At 40.8% G+C, this 21,305-nt stretch overlaps 1 protein-coding gene across 4 annotated transcripts in view; it reads right to left on the bottom strand.

Annotated features, from left to right (window-relative positions):
* PHRF1 (PHD and ring finger domains 1) overlaps positions 1–21,052 on the bottom strand; it is a 30,439-nt gene extending 9,387 nt beyond the window's left edge. Inside the window, exons 1-12 of one of the 4 annotated variants that reach the window (XM_082058015.1) lie at positions 20,925–21,052; positions 14,967–15,081; positions 14,538–14,642; positions 12,766–12,992; positions 12,095–12,178; positions 10,972–11,102; positions 6,987–7,084; positions 6,263–6,438; positions 3,522–3,651; positions 3,019–3,158; positions 2,014–2,201; positions 1,105–1,224 (exon numbers count right to left, since the gene is read on the bottom strand). In XM_082058015.1, the coding sequence (XP_081914141.1) occupies positions 1,105–1,224; positions 2,014–2,201; positions 3,019–3,158; positions 3,522–3,651; positions 6,263–6,438; positions 6,987–7,084; positions 10,972–11,102; positions 12,095–12,178; positions 12,766–12,992; positions 14,538–14,642; positions 14,967–15,057 (1,490 nt within the window). In that variant the 5' untranslated portion in view covers positions 15,058–15,081; positions 20,925–21,052. The remainder of the gene's footprint in view (positions 1–1,104; positions 1,225–2,013; positions 2,202–3,018; positions 3,159–3,521; positions 3,652–6,262; positions 6,439–6,986; positions 7,085–10,971; positions 11,103–12,094; positions 12,179–12,765; positions 12,993–14,537; positions 14,643–14,966; positions 15,082–20,924) is intronic. The other 3 variants (XM_082058017.1, XM_082058016.1, XM_082058018.1) reach the window with 3 other exon arrangements.
* Between the last annotated feature and the right edge of the window lie 253 nt (positions 21,053–21,305).

Genomic DNA, 21,305 nt, shown 5'->3' with positions numbered 1-21,305 from the left:
TTTTGTGTTGGTGTGATTTTTAAAAAACAAAACAAAACCAACAACCTCAAAAGGGACCAACAGACCTAGCTCTTCGAGGGAGCTACATTTCATTTCTGTATGAGAACAAAGCAATGTACACCAAAAACCTGCGATAACACACAAGAGAAAGACAAAATGGGAAGAATAAAAGAATTAGCCACCCAGGCCAGACCAGGAAACTCACTGCAGTCCAGGCAAAACAAGCCTTTAAAAAGCTGAATTTCAGTTAAACGGTTCTACCTTCCAAACGATGTGTTACTTGCATAACTCAGAGGACAAGAAAAGCTTCCTAGAAGGTTTCCTTCAGGACTGAGATGGGCAAGGTAGAGAAATATTCCAAGTTATAGCAATATACTACCTTAATCCGGAGAAACCAACCTCTGCCATAAGGCAGGTGGGTTAGAGGACAGGTTATGTAAACTTCTCACACCTTTAATAATTTAAGCTGAGCTCTGTCTATTTCTCCTAGTCTTCAGCTCTCTCAGCCTTGCAGTTTTCTGTGACTTGGTTGGTACCTGCCTCAGTCACTTTCCCCATCCCTTTTCTTCTCATTATGCTCCTGCTCCTTGTGTCCTACCCCTCTGCACTGCATCCTATCCTAGACCCCAGTCCTGAAAACCCACAGCAGCTGCCAGTGGGAAGCACGCAGTAACACTTCCTGGCCATGGCAGGCACAGGGGCACACAATTTGCACACACAGAGACATCTGTCAGACAGCTAAGCAACTGTTAAAAATTGCTGGATCAAACAATGTTTTCTGTACATTTTCTGAGCTTCAACAAATGGCAGAGGAATTGGGTGAAGTGGGTACATCCCTCATCTCCTCTGGATGTGCAGCTAGATTTCCCAGCCCTCTCAAATAAGCAAGTGGGTTTTTTTAAAGGTTAATGAGACAGGGATTTCTGCATGAAATGCTGTGATTATTTATCTACACATGTGCAAGCATGTGTGCATACACACACACACTTTCAAAATACACAGGGTAAGAAAACAGTTAAACCAGGATGATCACCTAGGTCACTCTTCTGTTAGGTTCATTAGACAATTAAAAAAAAAAAAAATAATAATTTGATAGATTTTTACCTGGGCAATCCCACAGAAATGGGTCTAGCTACAGGACGGTGAGACCTCAGTGCTGACTGGGAGAGAACTCTTCTTTTGGCACTCACTGGTGAATCTGGATTTGTTGAAACCTCTTCGTTACTGTGGGTAAAACACACACACCCTGAAATTGTCTGAATGTTTTTCATGTCAAATAAATGAAGTAGATAATACTACTAGGACACATATGGTTAGGGAGCATCGCTTGTTTTATTATGATACATTATAAAAAAGATTTGTGCAATACACTTATTTTCTGTGGCTACATAAATAGAACAGCCACCAGAGATTCAAATGTAGATTTATTTTTTAAATATTAAATGAGTAATTTCCTTTTATTAAAGGATCAACAAGACTTATTCAGCGGAAAATTAAATTTCACCAATGATACTTTGAGATGCCACTTCCCAAAATCCAAAGCTTAAGAGGGACACAAACTATGGCATAGTAAGATTCCTCCTTAATTTAATGTGTCTAGAAAAGTGAAGATGGGAAAAGGAGAAACATGGAAGATTTCACAGGTCCACCCAATTCTATATGAAGCCACTCTATTGTATACCAAATATGCTAGCTATCTTCACTTAAATAGAAAATGACTGATTAGGAGCCAGCTTCTTCAGACTCTAGCCTTTCAATAACCTCATAGATCTTATTAAAGGTTTTCACGAGGCTTATTATTTCAGTAAACCTCTTTAAAGAAGGCTGATTCTTTAAGAGCTCAGCAACTCTACCAAGAAGGAAAGAAAGAACAGGGCAATATTTTATGACAAGCTGTGTATCTGAAGCTGCCTTCAGGTGTGAGCTCTACACTATGCAAAAAGTTATATGTACAAACAACCCAACAATTATGAAAATTACCAGGTCCCTGATAATGATCCAGAGATATCTTACCTTTCGTAAGGATCCAATGCATATGGATCTCCAAACACAGACAGAGAAGGTGCACCAATATCTGCTCTCATCAGACCAAGAGAGGGCTCCGTTGGTTTGTACACAGAAGGCAGTGAGGCCCCACGCACAGGTTTACTAAGACCAAGAGTTTTTGCAATACGGGAGCGAGTAGTAGCCCCATTTTTCATCTGGACAGATAAAGAGATTGGGTTATTTTATGTTAGGGCAAGTATATATCCAGGGTTTAAAGCCCCAATTTCCTCACTTCAGCTAAGTACAGTCATCGGGTTACTACTGTTGGTAGTAGAAGTGGTGTGCATTTATTGTCTATACTTGTTTTAAAGCATTTATTAAACTTCTAACTATGGCCTACATGTCACTTCATACAGAGACTACACATCAGATTTAAGTGACCAGGTAAGTTTCTAAAAATCCCTAATAACGTCATTCAAAATGGTCAATTCTTTATTATAGGCTGGAGGGACAGTTACAGCTGTAGGACGTAAACTCTAGTTAAGGTAGCTGAAGAGAAAAGTCAAGCTGGTGCAGAGTGCTCAGTACAGTTCACATGCGAATCCTATCCACAACTGAGAGGGATTTCGAGAGTCTTTAGGACTGATTACCTGGGTTTGCAACAGCACAAACATCCATAGCCTATTAAAAGGAATAGGTGGTGGCAATTTTAACTGCGCTTGCATCAGTATCAGATAAACACTACAGCTGAATGGCAAGGCATAACCTTGTGTCCTGCAAGGCATGCTTTAAAGTATAATGCCTGCAGTTCGGGTAACGCGATTTGCCAACAAACCCAGCAGGCCTGCCTGGAAGTTTCAACTCGTTTCCACATACAGCATCTTTCTGGAGTACACATCCTGCACATACTCCCATGAGAAAAAAAAAGTTAGCTGCTATCATAAGATGCTATTTCTTCCACTGAATGCCATGTTATGATACTTTTACAGATGGCTGAAAAATGACAAGATACTGACACTGGCAAAAACTTACATGTGGTCTTACTCTCATCTTTTTTCCCCGTCTCTTCCTTATCAGATGCTTGCGTCTCTTCAGCTGTACCCCTGAACTCTTCTTCCCAGCAGAAGACCTTGACTGAGTTCTTTTTTTGCCTCCTACTTTCCGTCTCCTACCTGATGGGAAAAAGACAAGTATCTGGCTGTGTGCTGGCACTGCATTTTACCCTGTTCTCCCCTTTTCATTCCCCCATGGCACACAAAGCAGCTCAAAGAGACCTACAGAGTGCTGGAACAGCAAAAACAGCAGAGCTGAAAAAGTGAAATCACTAGGATTAGGATTTATTTAAAAGCAACCTTCAAGAGACTTCTGGGCAGAGATGGCAGAGGGAAAGAAGAAAATGCAAGTGGTATACTTCTGTAGCTGCACAGGTGTAGCAGCATACTGCTAATTTAGAGTATTTTGTATGATTCAGACTTATTTTCCCAAAGCTTTTATTCTTGCAGATGGGAACCACAGAATGTGTCTGATTCCCTTACCTGTTTTTCTTCTATGCCTCGTAGGAGCTCGTGGTGTAACAGGACGCTGGTAGACGGCTGTGCTTAGGCCTGCTACAACTTCCTCAATTGTTTCATCCAGAGGAGAGGGCATGAGGTGCCCTGGCATGTGCTGCATGGAGGATTAGAAGGTACATGATATAGATATCTAAAGATCCACAACAAGTTAGTTATAAAAGCATTTGGTGAAAAATGGATTTGAGATTCAAATGAGACGCACTCGTGTCACCAAGCTGCCAGTTAAGCAATTATGTCACTTATCTCACCTACTGACTGTCATATTAAAGAGAACATGACCTTGCTCTTCAGCCTTCCTCAGTATTACAAGTCATCGCTAGCCTAACTCTGATTCTTTAAATAAGAACAATTTCCAAGACTGACATTTCCTCAATGAAAAAGTTAACTTAAAAACCTTCCCAAATCCAGCTAACTGTTCTCTGGTTCATGACGCAGCAAAATGCATGGAGCAAAAACTGAAAAGCCAACACAGTACAGGTTCCCTGTTTTAAACTCCTTATTATTTAGGTCAGATTTACCTAATGCTTTGAAACGTGTTCAGAGACAGCATTTCAAATGCACACCTTGGGGAACTCAATGAAATGGCAGGTGTGAGTTCCCCTCCAGAGCCTCACTTCACCAAGATAAGCAGGGGCTGCTCCTACAAAATTCAAATTCATCTTCCTCTCTATACTCAAGAGTCAACCACATTTGAAGCATTTGGATTCTGAATCACCAGCCTCAGAATGTGAACTCAAAGCCTTCTTGCCGGACTTTCTGTTGGAAAGATGTTAAGAGCAGATTTCTCTCAACAGCCGTGTTAAGTTGGCCATGGCCACACCAACCATATTCCCAAAATGTCACAGAATCATAAAATGGTTTAGGTTGGAAGGGACCTTTAATGGTACTTAGCCCAACACCCCTGCCATAGGCAGGGACATCTTCCCTATCCCCTCTCCTTTCTTCAAGGAACTACAATGCATCAAGAATTGATAAAGTTTCATTTGAGGGTAGCAGATGCAAAGACGCCACTGACATTACAGATTATTCACTACATGTACATTCTACCAGAGCATATTCATCAGATCCTTGTACATCTACAAAATGTATATGTGGCACAAACACTAGAGGAAAATGGCTTTAGAGTATCTTGCACTGGCAAAAAAGCTTCAAACCACAAAATGTTTGAAAATACAATACACCAACGGAAATACATGTCAATTCATCTTACTACGGAAGTAATTTTGCCAGGTTTCTGTGTGTCACAAATACATGCTCCAAACTATATTACTGAGCTATTTTTATTGGAACGCCATTGTTTTAAGTATCGTGGGTTCCAATAAATCTTACGTAAGGTTCTCTGATTTGTAAGAGAACGGGATGGAGTAAGGAAAGCCCTGAACATTAGTCTAAACATATTTATTTTCTAGAAGGACCTAACACAGTGCATTTAGTTAACCACCACTAGTTTAGGCACCTACAAAACAACAGATGAATTACAAAACAAACTGCCCCACGCCCCCGCCTCGAACACTAAAGCCTTCCAAGCATCTGAAATCAACATCTCTCTATGCTTTGAGGACAAGAGCTTATATATTTCTTCACCATTGGAATTAAACTTCAGTAAACTCAAGGTACAAGCTAGTGTGCATCTTAGATGCACTTTTATTCAGAGACAAAGGGATTAAGTAATAGTGGTTTTCTAGGTATAGTTTGTAATAATTTTTCTAGGTATAGTTTGTAATAACTATTTTCCTTCTGTCAAGTCAGATCTTCCTCTTCCTTTCAAAAGTGGTAGAATTTCACACATTTTTATCAAATTCAATGGCAGCACTAATGAAGAACCAATTAACCTATTACTAGACCCATGGAGGTTATTTATAGGTTCTGCTTTCACACTAAGTCACCATATGCTCCTGTGCAATTTAAGAATCTTTATAATTACGCAAGTAACAGGCAGAGTGCTCTGGCTAAAGCCAGAGGGCAAAGCAGGCAAGAGGTTCCCAAGTTTGAAAGCTCTCAGTTTGAAGCATACCAGTTATTAACTAAAGGATCATAATTATCCCAGCCAGTAGAAATATCACAAAATATCTCAGCAGTCACCTTTAGTAAACAGTTCAACGAGTAAAGGATTTGAGGGACCCTGGGTATTTGGGATACTTTCTCGCACAGATTCTCTGGTACCTGTTAATGTGGTTAAACTCACAGTGCCACATCACTGAGAACAGTGGCATAGGGGTTTTTTCTCTTAAATAAGAGGCTGATTTTCACAAACATGGAAACCTTAAAAATATATTTTTCTCTTCAGTTCGGCTGAAGGTGGCCAACAGGTTCTACCGCTATGGGAAGTGGGGGTAGGAGGACAAACAAGCAAATACACAAATGTCAAATAAACATGCCGTGTCCCTGCAAAAAAACATGATAAAAAAAACAGTAGTGGTGCATAAATGTGCATTAACAGCCACTGGGAATACAATTTTGCTCACAGCTCAGGTGATAAAAATGCAGATTAAGAGAGGAAGCTAAAGCAGATTTCAAAATAGAGTGTCTTGGTCATGTGCTGCACTCAATTTGCACATGTTCTACATCTTAATTTAAAAGAACTCCACAACTGTTAACCATTGTGCTATGGACAGTCAGAGATATCTGAGCTACTTAAGGGCAGACTTATTGCAACTCTTCTACAAGGTTCTTCAAGAGTCTCATTAGCAAATACTCCTAAATACCTGAATTTGCTGTGCTGTTGTTATCCGGTTTCTGTTCACTGTTTCCCTAACTCGTTCGCTCTGCCGAGTTCTGGCTATAGCTCGGGTTCGGACTTGAGGGCGTGGCCTACTGGTGGTAGGAACGTCATCATCCTCTACAAGGGCAGCAACCTCCTCTTCACTGACATGACCTGTATCTTGAAAGAAAACATGTCGACGTCACTTTTCTTTTTATAGGTGAAAGCATTTCAAGAATTTTGGACAATAACAACAAAAATCAGTATTACATTTCTTAAACCAATCACCTTCAAAGGCAGACATTATCCTCTCAAAAGGAAATGAGCAGAAACCACTGCTTCAGACTGTTACACAGAAATATGATTTTCTAGATAACAGGAATTTCTGCTACCTTGGCAATCTGAGGTCAGGATACTAATAAATTCTTTCCAATGTAATACAATGCAGTCACACTGAAGTGCTGGGCTTGCCTCAGAAAGGTTAAAGAATGCTTGTAATAAGCAGCTCCACAGCTTGTAACTGTAGATGAAAACCTTAATAAACAAGATCCTCTTATCAGTCAAGAGTTCAAGTCAACTCTTGAGGTTCAAGAGAGAATGCCTATTAAAACAATTATTTAAAACAGATAAAACCAGGGGTTAAACATCTCTTCAAAACAACACATGCTTCACATCATATAAGTCAGGAGAAAAATATTTACTTTGACTGGATACCACAAAACCCTTACCTGCAGCCACACCGATTTCCATGGGGACACAGACTGGACAGAACCATTCATCCACAGGGACTTCACTCAGAGGTGGATTAAGGCATTCCATGTGATACCTTGATAAAATAAGAGGGAAAAAAATAAAAAAATCAAACTATGTGCTCCTTACAAAGGGAAGAGAGCCTTTTACCTCTATCCACACGCTACATTAAGGCATGTATTTTCTTAAACTTGAAACTATGATCTATGCACCAGCTTCTACTAATCTCCAGAAAGACAATGCCACCTGATAGCTATATAAGGGTCTTCAATTCTAGATGCTATTTCTATCACTTCAGGCTCAAAAAAAGCTCAGAAAAGTGAGTGTTTTTCCCTCACTGTGTGGTATTTTGCTTGCCATTTGAACCCAGGCTGTGAAATGTGCAGAGCCAAAACTGATGGTGGCAAAGAGAAAGGAAACAAGTATTGAGGTGCTGGGAAGACAGGCAATCAGGAAACATCAGCTTCCTGCAAACCAACATAGTATTATCATTACTGGCACTCACAAATATTTTATTTTGCATGACTAGACACAGGTCAAGTACAATGCCTTGTTACATCGAATAAACGCATTGCATCCCACATATACGTGGCCTGATTAAGGCAACTGGTGGTAAGGATTTCTGCATGACTGCACAAGGTAGGTTGCAGAGCACTGGTCAGTCACTGACTCCATACAGCTGCTTGCAGGACTGGAGACTAACAACACTTGACTTCCAAACGCCACCCGACTGAAAACCGTGCTTGCCTGTGTCAAATCTCGAAAGGGAAAGAAGAGACTTACAGAGAAGCTACCCATGAAAGCCTTTCAGCATTACCCAACTTGGTTTCCGTAATTCATTCAGCTTCATTTTCAGCAATTAAAACCCAGCCAAAGTGACATGCTAGTAGTACAGAATTTTTGAAGCAACTCATGTTCATGTTACACTAAAACAGATTTCCCAAGTAAATGAGATGCTTTCCATGAAAATTAAGTACTTAGACCAAGTTCCCTAGACAAGGAACACAGGGAGACCACAGCCTTTGAGTTTTCAGCTTCAAATTAGCAACATTTCTATGACCAATTCTGTTCTTCTTCTAAAAGGGGAAACCCTACTGTGATTTCTGATGTAGTACAGTGTTTAACTCTGAAATAAGTAAAGGAAAAAGACTGAAGCTCTCTGTTTCACCTTCCCATGCCAAAATTTACTGCCTGATAATACATCTCAGTGCCTGGCCACAGAGTAAGTAAAGGGAAGGAGCATCCATCTGATGCTCTAACCCCATTTTTAACAATACAAAAAGCCCCAGAGACTACAGCTGTTAGTCTATCTTTCACCCATCACTCCAACTTCAGATTGTGTCTTACAAACCTGTTCCCAACCATGCTGTGATAAACTAAATTTGCAGCTGAACTGTCAAATCCACCAATATTATGTTTACACTAAAATATATTGTCATTACAAAATAGAATATCACGTCCTTCTTGCATGAAAGATTACCACTCAGCAGATGGGACTTTACGCTCTTTCAGAAACTTAAGATGTTGAAAACAATGTTTGCAACAAATCATTACTTTAAAATTAGAGTAGCAAAGCATTTTCCTTCACCAGAAAAGAAGAGTTCATTCTTCAACTGCTAGCTATCAGGAATGAGATAATTTCCTCAGAGCAGTATCCTGACAAGTAACATTGTTAGCTTCAGACCAAAGTCATAACAAAAGTACTTATAGCAAGAACTTCACTACATACCGTTCAAATTATCTCTGGCAGTTCTGAAGTCACATTATGACCTGCCTGATAAGCAAGGACTTTCAGCCCTAAAACTTTGGACACTGGAGAGCCTATTGCAACAGCTATCTAGAGTCCCCTGGACAGGGAAAGAAATTCATCGCACAGGAAATCATCATAACAAAACTCAATGCCATATCTTATAGAAGGATAAGGTGATACTTGTTTTACACACACACGCACACACAAACAAAACAACCAACCAACCAAAAAAAAAAAAACCAAAAAACCCCAAACCCTCAAACACTCAGGAGTAAATTGATTTTATTAACACTTATTTTCCCAGGTTCATTTAATTGCACTCTTGCACCCAACCACACACAAGCACAAAGACTCTGTGTGCCAAAGCAGTCTGGCCACGATTATTTGTGTGCAATGCAGAGCGCAAGAGACACTGGCCATCAAGTCCTCAGCACAGCTCTTGGGCTCTGTGACTGGCAGTGAAGAACTGATTTCAGACTTCTTTCTTGTACCTTTAAAGAATGAATGGACACTTTTGGGACCTTCTGCCTCATTATTTTGTCTCAGTCCTCACAAACAATGGGAGAAATTAGAGCTATGAAATTAAGGAATTTTGGTCATGGATGTATCCCCGTTCTTCATCTTCTTGATGCCTATCTGTATATCAGTGTTACTCTCTTCTTGCTATTTGATAACCTGAATGAAGTCACACATTAATGTGCCATGCCATTAATGCAATTAACAGTTTTTCTACTGTTTGTTCAACTGTCTAGACATGCGCACTTTTGTATTCATACCAAACTTAGTGCTATTGTTACACAGTTCAGACAGTTATCTTGTCACATTCCAATAAGTCTTACCTGAAAATGGTTTAAATGGAAAAAGATTTGATTACTTAAACCATAACTTAAAGCAATAAAATAATAGCATTATACCACACATTTTAAACATTGTGTCTAGCTAAAAGAAATGGAAGTACAGGATGACTCCACTGACTTAAGAATTGTTGGCAAAAAAACCTGAAAATTTTCACTCCTAGTGTCAGGTGACACAGAAAATGTAGAGGAATAAAACTAGGATTTGAAGAAATCTATTCTACATTTTTCTAGAGTTAATGTCAGCCACAGAGAGACAGTAAAGACTAAGTTCTTTCTTCTGGAAGTGCTAACTCCAGAAGTCACACATTTATAAAGAACTTATTTTAGAAAAAATATAATAAAAATCAAAAATACTGTATCAGACTTGGGGAAAAAAAATATCAGAGGAACTACTGAGAGACCACAAAGGAAAATCTGAAGCAATACCCTGAGTTCAGATAAGGCTTATGAAAGTTCAGGAAAACTGAAAGACATGACTTCAGATAAGACCTATGAAACACTGGTTTTGGTTAAGTATTTTAAACTTAGTTTTCTGATGACATGCTTAACAATATTTAGTGTCCCTGATTTTGTCTCTTCTCCAGAAGGTAAATCAGTGTATAGGGACACTACAGAACAGAACAAAGACAAAACTAGACTTAGCAGATGTCTAGTTAGCTTGCTAGAAGTAATTTTTGAAAGATCATTTTACATATTTATTGCAGGCAAGTATCCCTCTTTGTTCAATGGGTAACTTTTGACATCATCAAATTGACAATGCTGCAAGACTGATTAAACAGTAAAAGAGCTTTAAATTCTAGCAGAAGAATGTAGGCCCAAAGTTGTGTTCAAGTATCTTGATGCCTCTACTTAAACACTTATTTTATTAATCTAAGAGGGGGAAAAAATGTTAGAGACAGAAATGAGCAAGAGTAAGGGAATAATTTAATAGCTCTGTCTATAAAGAAAAGACCTCAAAACAAGCACTGCTCCCACATAGTACTAATGCTCAGTCATTTGGGACAAGTCATGCACCCTCTCAAGGAGACATAAAGGGTATATACTTTTCACCCTTCTTGCACTCAGATGTTGCATGGATGAGCACAAACAACTTCATCACCTGTTCAGTGGACTGCAGCACTGATATGTGCAGGACTTTCCACACAGATGCTGCTACGTGACCAGAAAAGGTTCTATCACATCACAGGGATGTCTGCACTATAAGGACATGGATACAAATCTGGCCACATGATGAACCTGAAAAGAGCTGTGAGGGGCAGCCTACAAACCAGATAGTGCCTGTGGACCAAACACTGGCCAGCCCCGCAGTGCCATCTGCAATGATTCAGGTGCTGCATTCATTTCAACCTTTCTTACCCTGCATCACAGCCATCACACAGCAGCAGGCGATCCTCACGGTCACTTCTGCCACACACCTCACAGAAGGTTGGATCATCCTCCTCATCATCATCATAATAACTCTGAGTATTCGTGTTCTCAGCAGGAATCTAAATAAGAGGGATTCACATTTTATACAGAACATGGCACTTTCTAAAATCCATTGTCACATCAACAGCACCTGCAACGAAATCTAAAAGTGAATGAACCAAACTTGCTGTTAAATACCAGAGCCTTCATTTAGTTCTTTCAGAACATCAAGGACCAAATGCTTGACAATATCTACTGAACTTGTCTACTCTCAGACACCAACTACAGAGAACTACATTTTAAGAAAAAGTGAAACCAAAATTAAACCAAAAATAAGATCTAAAGTAGTCAGACAAAAAAGAAAACCCTGAAAACAAGAGAGAGCAAAATTAGCACTTTTTTCCCACCTAAACATATGATTTAAATGATAATTTGCACTTCTTTTAAAATGCAAACACTTAAAAATAAACCATCAGTTTATGAAAACAGAGCATCAAACTCCATGATGTCCGCTGAAAACCAACATGTTCCTGATACTAATAAAAAGCAATGACAGCTCTTCAATATTCTTTTGTGAGAGACTACTGGCACACTCAACCTGTGCCTTCAAGAGCTCTACTATTGCCTTGCGTCTCTCTCCCCTTACAAATCCAACTGCTACACAGTGTAGCTGATTGCAAGACATAAGGAAGAGATAATGCATAACCTTGATTATTCCTATTCTTATTATAACAGCACGTGCAGTATACAGGGCAAGTTCCCCCATGTGGACAGGCTTTTAAATGCAGAACAGCTTAGACTCAAACATCCACTATGCAAAAGAGGCAGTTATGAAATCCACCTTTTTGCCATCAGAAACAATGCCAGACTTCAATCCACACACAATACTGCAGGAAACATGATTAAAGAGGAAGAAAAATTGTAACAGTTCCTTAAAAGGCCATCTCAAAATAGTTAAGAAATAATCCATCAAGATGCCAAATATCAGATAAACATGCTAGAAGTATAAACACTTCGAATGCGTATTTTAAATTTTAATTTGCCTTGTTGCTTGGTAGAGTAGAAAGCTTACCTTTTCTAAGATTTTACCACCAAAATGTGCCCGAATGATAATGTAGTTAAAACGGATTCGATCCACTGGACAGGAATTTGCATTCTAGAAAGAAAAAAAAAAACCACCCCACACCATTCAGTTAATTAACACCTCTCTTGATTTCATTTTTTAATGGAAATATTAAATTATTACTGTAATAAGTTATTTAATTATTCAATTGCCAAAGCAACAAAGTTCTTCCAAACATTGCCTTGAAATAGTGCTCATGTTTTATGGCGTTTTCATTCTTTTGGGCAAATATATTTAGTAAGAGCGATATTTTTTTCAATTTAACTGCTGGTACTGTGGCACGTTTAAATGATCACTGTCACAAGACCCCCATCCAACAGCCACAACACAGAACTCAACTAGACATAAACATAGATATACAGAGAAATATATACACAGAGAAAACCACTTGCTTATGACATTGCAGCTTTCAGAAAACAGAACAGATCAGAATGGGTACAAGAAAAACAGATCCACACTTCACAAACATGAGTCCTGCCAAATAGAGCAGTAACCCAGGTCTGTGTAAAAAAGCTTAAGCAAGCAAATATAAATATTACAGTTCTCATTACAGCATGATCAGAGGGAAGACAGCAAAGCACAGCAGAAGGCCACATGACATCAGGGACAAAACAGCTCACCTTAGACCACTCCACAATGCAGTCCAAGCAGAAGAAATGGGAACAGTTCTCAGGAGTTCCAACAGCCTGATCCGTAAACGTGTTGAGGCAAATGGGGCAGGTTTCACCATCCTCATCAGAGGAAACGCCCACTCTCCTTACATGTGTCTCTAATTTCTGAGAATCAGCCAATCCCTTCACAGTGGCCTCAGTTTCTTCCTCCTCTTCATCATCATCATCTTCAAAATCTTAAAAAGTGAGACAAACAGCTGTTGTGTGCTGCAGGGCTTCAGCAGCAAGGGCAGAGGGGGTGGGCAGGATGGGGTACCACGTTCACAGAAAATTCCAAGTAAACTTATTTTATGGGTCTACAAGGGCAAAGCACAACCTCCCCAATTTGAGGCAATATTTTTTGCCGTTTTCTTTTTTCTAAATCCCTTCACTCAAAAGGAATGGACTACTCTGACAGAAAATAAAGCCTGATAATGTGATTAATCTTGCAAGAGATTTAAAGGACAGACAGCAGAAAAACAAACAGATTATCAAAACAAGAAGAGAGTAGGATATGTCAGGCTACCACTGAAGTAAAAAAAATAAAGTTATACAAGAGCTATTATCTATCCAGTTTTTTGCTTGTTTGGTTGGTTTGTTTTTGTTTGGTTGTTTTTTTTCAATAGACACTCCAAAGAACAAGCAGCAGCAACATGCTCACTTGCAGAAGAACAGGTTAGAGATAGCAACAGTAAATCATTATTTTGATAATCAAGGGATTTGGGTGCCCAGCTGAAGATTGCATAAATAAGCTTGGTTTTGAGTAAAATTATTTTAAACACCCAACACACATTGCTGAAAGGTGTTTTTATTCTTGGTACGAAATACAGAAACGTCTTAGTCTTTCCCTAAAACCTGTGAAATACATTGACATTTTCAAGAAGCAGTGAAAAGTTATCTATGAAAACCTCCCACTTATTTGTTTTTTGTTTGTTTGACTTTTGGAGGGGTGGAGGGCAGCTTTATTTTTTTAATAATGAAAATGGGGTCCTTGTCTTTTGTTTTTTCTGTTGAATTCTCCTGTTTGGACACAGCAGAGAATACTCTAAATGATGGGTCAATAAAGCTTTTTGGCACCTGGCATCAACCTTTTAGTCTGTGTTCAAATCAGTCTAACTAGTAACTTGGAAAACTGTGCTCTTGGCTTCCCAACAAGCTTTGAGATGTGACAAAAAACTGTTTTTTTTTCTATCTGAATAATAATTTGAGTGTAGCAGTTTCAGAAGTACATGCATCTACAGAGTATGGTTTCAGTAAAATGAAAAAATCCAAGTAACATCCACACTCCTTTTTCAAAGAAAAATCAATCAAGTCTTCTTCCCTCCTCCCTAGGCTTAACAGTAATAGTGATTTATTTCCAAAACTCCCCATCACAATATTCATTTTAGAGCCCCATGCCAAAGCAAACAAACATACATGCTTTTTTGAAGTGAAAATACAGCATGAGCCCTTGCTGTGATTTTGACTTTTCTTCCACTCATGCTGGGGCAGGTTCTCTCCTACTGACTATAACTACATCACTTTGGCTAGCAGATGGTCTTCAAAAATACAAATGATTTATAAACCTAGAAACTGGGAAATATTCCTTGTTTGTTTATTACTGTACTGTTTGTTTATTACAGGGCACTGGCCTGACACAGCAGCATCTGTGGATTTACATTTCACGGTTAATTTCTGGAGGAAAGCTTTCATCCAACTATTAAAAAAAAAAAAAGCCTGTTAATGCACATTAGCAGACCTACCTAGGTCTTCATCTTCACTTTCTCCATCGTCGTCCTCACCTCCCTCTTCCTCAGTGTCATCTTCTTCCTCTTCACTTCCGGTATCATCTTCTGAACTACTGCTCTCTTAAAAAGAAAAGAGGAAAATATCTATTTGATGCAGATAGACCAGCAGAACAGTGAAGGACACACCAGTATTCCTACACAGGATGTTATATATGAAGTGAAAGCCCAAATTTCCTCAGTGGTATCAAAGCTGCCTGTTCTAAGAAATTCCACAGAAGCATGCCAGCAGTCTGAGATACAGAATTTATAAAGCACTCAAAAAAAGAAAAAATCTCAGAGAAAAAGAAATAAATGGTCACAAATATATCTTTACTTCTCTTTGGAGGTTAAACCAATAGGTTCTCCCAACCTAGAAGTGTGCACACACAGAGAGGCTGCATTTACCTGTTTCACTGAGGAGCACAAAACTTGGTCTTCTGCCCTTGCTTAGAGCAGCATTCTTGTTGATCAGTTCATCCTGGCTGTCATCATCCATGGCAAGACATTGGGAATCTCCTCCCTGCAAGAAGGCAGACTTCAGTGAGGTAGTGCACCACCTACACACGCAGAGCAGGCATCAGCCTGGCAAAGAGTATCCAATGCATCTGTGGAGATGCAAATGGTAGAAGGGACATTGCTCTACAGCAAAGGATCCTCACACCGAGTAGTTTTCTCAGTTTCAAGTCAGAGGTGTCTACAGGTAAGCAGTTATCGTTACCTCAAGTTTCACAGCCCTGTTGAGCTAGATGAAACCAGCTGCTTGTGAAACTTGGTTTAGGTGAAAGACTCAGCTTTATCTTGGGTTCCTAGGTGACACAAAAATATATAACCAGAACTCTCCACTGAAAATAGGAATAGAAAACCAAAACCATCCTGTGGACTAGCAATAAAATGCAAAAATGAAAGGCAACCGAAACCTTTTGACCAAGGCCTAACAGCATGACAGAGTATTTTGATTTGAAACACATACTATCTTGCTCACCTTAAAAGAAAAAAGAAGAAACATTACGTATTTTAAGTCTTTTGAAAAAAAGGCCTTTTCACAGCTCTGTCACAAAATAGAGAAATCTCAGACCTCACCACCATTATTCTACAGGAAGGAGATGACTTGATTTGGTGCATATTAATTATGCAATCACATTAATTACTGTGAATTAGCACAGACTGGCAATAAAACTGACAGATACTGACAGATGTCTCATGAGCTGAATTCAAGACAATCAAACCAGAGTTTATAATATATAACACTACAAAGCATTAAGAAAGAGATCCCTGCAAACTTCTATGAGCAACTCATGGGAAAACGTAATTAATTGACACTTAAAGCTAGATGGCATATCACAATTAAAAAAAATAAAAAAAAAAAAGAAGGATTATTCTACAAGCATGCCAAAAAAGTTTCAATCTGGAGTTCTTATCCCACTCTCCCTGCTCCACATTATATAGCTTGCATATTAAGAGAATTTTTGGAACAAACCAGGTTTTATTCAAGTGCTCTTGATGTGTACCTTTACTTGCATGGTCTGGTTTTGAGCCATATAGCACAGCTCTGCACTTAAGACCCTTAAAAATGCAGGTTTCGCTAAAGTAGACTAGACTAGACTGCAAATGGAGTCTTCATTAAATGCTCAGGGTAAAAAAAAAAATTAAAAAAAAAAAGCTAAGAAGAAAAAACAATTGAGCCCCAACACTATCAAGTTTTTGGTAAAGATTTCTCCTAACTTCAGTAAGAATCTTGCCTAGAGGTTTAAATCTTTAGCTAAATTTGTGGCTGTTAACAGTATTGTGTTTAAAAACATTTTATGTTGGCTGAAACCACAGAAACTCATCAAAAGCCAATCACTCCATAAGGTAACTGAAAAAAAATAGGAGGAATGCTATTTTTCAAGTTTCAGCAGTGTGTGCGTATGAATTATTCAAACAAATTCAATTATATAATATCCTCCCAAAAGCTAAGTTAACCACACAAAACTTGTGGTGACATTAGAGCCAGGATACATGAGGGCAAAGACTGGCTGCACCATGCCCAGAGCAGGGCAGCAGCAGGCCTATTATGTACATAGCAGGAATTTAAACAGTGTATTTAGATTTTATGCAGAACCTCTGCCTGTATCACTTCTCCACTGGCAGGCTGTGGGAACAGAGCGGGTTCCTGCCCGGCTGTCACTGCCACATCCACCCAGAGACAGCATTCTGAGGCCAACCACAGCTGCTGTGGGGGTAAACCAGGGATGAGCCTCCACTTTGTTGCTACAATGACCTTAATTCCCCTGCTCCCTAGTTCTCCTTAAAGCAAAGCAATAAAAAGATCCTTTCCTGACTGTGCTTATTTTTAAAAGTGACTCCCACAAACCACAGTTCTGAACAACTTATACTAAATCACTGCTGTGCAAACAGCATGCATGTCTTCACTGCTGTGGAATAAAACAACTACTCATGTTATTTTCACCCTGCTACCCCACAGAAGGATATCGTTTAAGCACAGAGGCAAACAAATCACCACTTGTGACGTGACAATCTAAACTGACATATTTATGCTGCAAATGCAGGCTTCTACTTTGCTCGGAGGCAAAACTCAGAGTTAAGGAAAATCTGGTATTGCAGCAAAAAATCAAATTTTCAAATCCTGTCAGTGAAAAAAAAAAAAGCCTCTTTTGAGGACAGTTGGGAAGAGTCAAGGAGAAACAAAGCAAAATGAAGTGAATTTGAGATTTGAAGCACATCATAAATCTTACTTTAGGAAAAACCTTTTCCAAACTGGGCAGCTCCTCTTAAAAAGCAAAACAAATAAAACAAAAAACAACAACAAAAAAAGGAAACCAAAGTTGACCTAATGAGAGCTTTTTCTCTTATTTTTTAAGAACAATAAACAGCATTTCCAAAGTTTTTTGTTTGTGTTTGTTTGTTTGTTTTGTTTGGTTGGGTTTTTTTTTCCTTATGGAAGGCAAAACACAAACACATTTATTATAAACTTCAGAAAGCTCACCCACCTACCTATACAAAAGCCCAGATTTTCTTCCAGCACTTACCACATCAGAATTTTTCTAAGTCCTACCGAGCCAGAACCAGCAGATATAAAATAGATAAGAAGCATTTTTATTACTATTAGGTAAACCAAGAAGTTTGCTTAGAAGGAGACTGTAGTCATTCCTCTGAGGCAAACCTTAACTACACACTTCCATAACATAAAAGCCCAGACTGCTGAAAAGCAACTTGTTATCCCTGTTCCAGAGGTACCAAGGACCTACCCTCACCACTGTAACCAACCCCTCTCTGCTTGCTCACTTGGAAAATCTCGTGATGTGCAGAACTCCCTTTGGCAGTGGAGGCTCTCCCATCTGCTGATCCTCTCCTCTGCATCCCACTTAAAGGACTCTATTCAGAGTAATTAAGGTGCTTCCCCACCAGGCAGCTCGCAAACGCAGATGCAGGGTAACCTGGCTGGAGATCCCCTGTCTTTCGGCTCAAAACCACTAATAAAAGGTGTCACCGCTTACAGCAAAGCCCATTTCAGTTCCCTGAGCAGGTGAATCATTTACACATCGGTAGTCTGCGCACAGCACATCCAGTATTTGAATTACAGGTTGCACACTAGGTCTGCCAAAGGCAGACATCGTACTCCTTAACGTCTGTCTGTTTTCAAATTCTCATTTAAAAGAACCTCACAATATTTTACTAAAATACCAAACCACATAAGCAATGAGTGTGTGACAGGTGTTCAATCACTTTACACGTTCAAGCACATCTTCCCCAGCCCTAGGTTCCCTGTGCAAGGGCACAACCTCACAAGGGCCAAGCTGGATTTGCCCTGAGCACTGTGCGCCTACTGCAGCACAGCTGCTGCAATATAAATTGTAAGCCTGGGCTTTGCTATTAAGACAGATTACATTTTTACAACGAGCTACCTTAAGTCATTTTAATTGTACAAATAGCAATTACAAATACTTTCTTCAAGCCATATTAGCAATAGGGTTTTCTGTTGGCTTTAAGAACAAAGATGATTATTTCCTCCAGAATAAGCATTTATCAAACAAGCTCTTCAGTAAACACATAGTTTTTTTGAACCAAGATCTTTACGCATTACCACAAATCAGTATTTTAATGTATTTTGAGTATGTTCCAGCTAGAAGGGAAGTGCAGGTTTCTAACCAAAAGAGAAGACATGGTCTGCAAAACACACTCAAGCTCCATCTCATTCTGACATGAAGCTGACAGACCCACCTAAAACAGGGAGTGACTCTGAGTCAAACGCACCTTTCCACCACCGATTCCCTTCATCACCAACTTCTTACCATAGTTTCTAGTTTTCAGAAACAGAAGAGCTACTAGACAAGGCATTTATTTTAATCTGCTTGGGTAACATTCAGGGTAATGCTCCTCCTGCTCTACTCTGCTCTGGTGAGGCCACATCTGGAGTACCGCATCCAGTTCTGAGCTCCCCAGTTTAAGAAGGACAAGGAATTACTGGAGGGAGTCCAGCAGCGGGCTACAAAGATTATTAGGGGCCTGGAGCATCTGAATATGGTGTGACTAGTATCTGCTGCCACCACCACATTCCAAAGGTAAAAGAGGAACTAGTCAGAAAAGTGTTCAAATTTACAAGAAGCTCCTACAGCCTAAAGTCACACAATGCAAATCTAGTGTGCACAGGAAGCTTTAAAAAAGCCCTCAAATCTGAATTTAGATCCAACTGTCCCCTGTTTAAATCATAAAAATATTAATTCTTACATACCACTATCAGAACTCTCCATGTAATTATTTAAATAATGGAAGTGCCTAAGAACTTAACAAATAAGGCACAGAAAATTAATCCCAGGGTAGGTAAGGGGGTACTTACCATTCCCCCATCCTGGTCCTGCCGTAAATTTAGCCACCCTAAATTCCAGGCCCAAAACTGTCCACCAAAGCCATCCCAGAAGCTGACACTGCACCCATCAGGGAGTTTGTAACACAAACAAAGCAACACATGGGTTTTGCAAAGGCACTCTTGAAGTGTGGCATCTTACCCAGAGGAGCAGCTGAGCGTTTTGTACCTCTGTATTCAAAACAGCAGCCAAGCTTTATGCAGCTCCCAGCCTGCAATTCCCTGAAACCACTGGCTCCATCTCCAGCTGTGAACCAAACACTCTCTAACGCTGCACATCCTCCTCTTTCCTAACAGGGTTATTTTCTTAGAAAGAGTCACCCTTACTAGTGAGTTCTCGTTCAGCATCAGTCTTTAACACCATTCCCATCTTTAAAGTACAGTTTTCCCTGCTGTTTATGGGCACAGCTGGAAGAAAACAAAACAAAACAAACAAACAAAACCCCAACAAAACAAAAACCCCAACAACAAACACAACAAAAAACCCCAAAGCCACAACTAAACCCAAACGAAACCAAACATAAACTACCACCACAATACAAAAAAAAAAAAAAAAAAAGCCACAAAACCAAACACCCCCCCCTACTTAAACGACCTTTTTTTCTGGCCATAACAAAGGAAACAAGATCTACTGACCTAAAGGAAATAACACAGCTAACGCCTCTGCAACGCATCAGCAACGCATGCATGCAACAACCGGCAGGGGACTCGATGGTCTTTGTGGGTCCCTTCCAATTCAGGACATTCTATTCTGTTGTGAAGACGCACACCCACCCCATTGTTACACAGCTTAAAAACCCGTCAGGAAGGCACAAGGCCCTCAAGGAAGTTTTCAAGCCCAAACACTCTTTTGCAATAGGCTAATGGGTGTTAAAAAACGCAGGAAAACCTCGTTTCTACTTGTTAGCCCTTGGCCACCAAGACCCATTGAAGAAAGCCGAAATAGCTTTTAACTTCTAACGCGCTCACCTGTGAACGGCAAACAACAGGAGGAGGGGTGGACGGCGAAGCCAATGAAGCTGCCTGCGCCGCCGCGCCGGATCGCTCCCCAGGCCGGCGCCGTTAACGGCGCGCACAGAGACGCCTCCGCGCGCTTGGCAACGGCGCCTCCGCGCGCTCGGCAACGGTACCGCCGCGAGGCCGCTGTCCCGGGAAACGCGGCTCTGGACGGCCCCGAACACTCCCCGGGCAGGGGCAGCCCCCCCCAGCAGCGGCGCCGCTCCGCCGCACATCCCGACAGCCGCCAGGCAGCTGCCGCCAGCGATTACTCAGAGAATAAATGAATAAATACGTTTATAGCAACAAAACTGTATAAACAATCCCGAGCGCGGCGGGACAGTTTCCCTCCGGAGCTGGCAGCCCGCCGCGGCGGGGAACGGCCGCTCCGCGCAACTCGGGCCCTCGGCCCGCTGCCGCCGCCCGGCCCGGCCTGGCCCGGCCCGCCGCCGCCCCCCTCCACCAAGCAGGCCCCGGTAGCCGCCCCATCCCTGGGCACTCACGTGAGGAGAAGGGCACAGCGCTCACATAACCGGACCCCGTAGCAGGTTGCCTAGGCAGAAACCCCCTTGCCCCGGCAGTGCTGCCGCCACACTTCCGGGTCACGAAAGCGCCGGTGGCAGCAGGACTGAACCACTACGCGAGCGTCGGCAGGGACGCTCGGGAAGAGGAGAGGCAACAGGATAAACCATTCGCGGGAGGGGGGAGAGCGGCCGAAAGAGTGAACCATTGGAGGAGGGGTGCACCGGGTTGTACCACTGCGGAGCCGCGACAGGGCGGGGCCGCACCGCCCTGAGGGGAGGGAGCTCAGACCTAGCGGGCAGCGCCGCGCAGCGCGGCTGCGGGGGTGGGTGTGTCTGTCTCCCACCAGCACCTCCTCATTG

Source organism: Streptopelia decaocto (assembly GCF_964273445.1).
Source record: "Streptopelia decaocto genome assembly, chromosome: 7".
Lineage (NCBI taxonomy): Eukaryota > Metazoa > Chordata > Aves > Columbiformes > Columbidae > Streptopelia > Streptopelia decaocto.
Note: the sequence above shows the minus strand (reverse complement) of the source record. Positions and strands in the feature narration are given on the sequence as shown.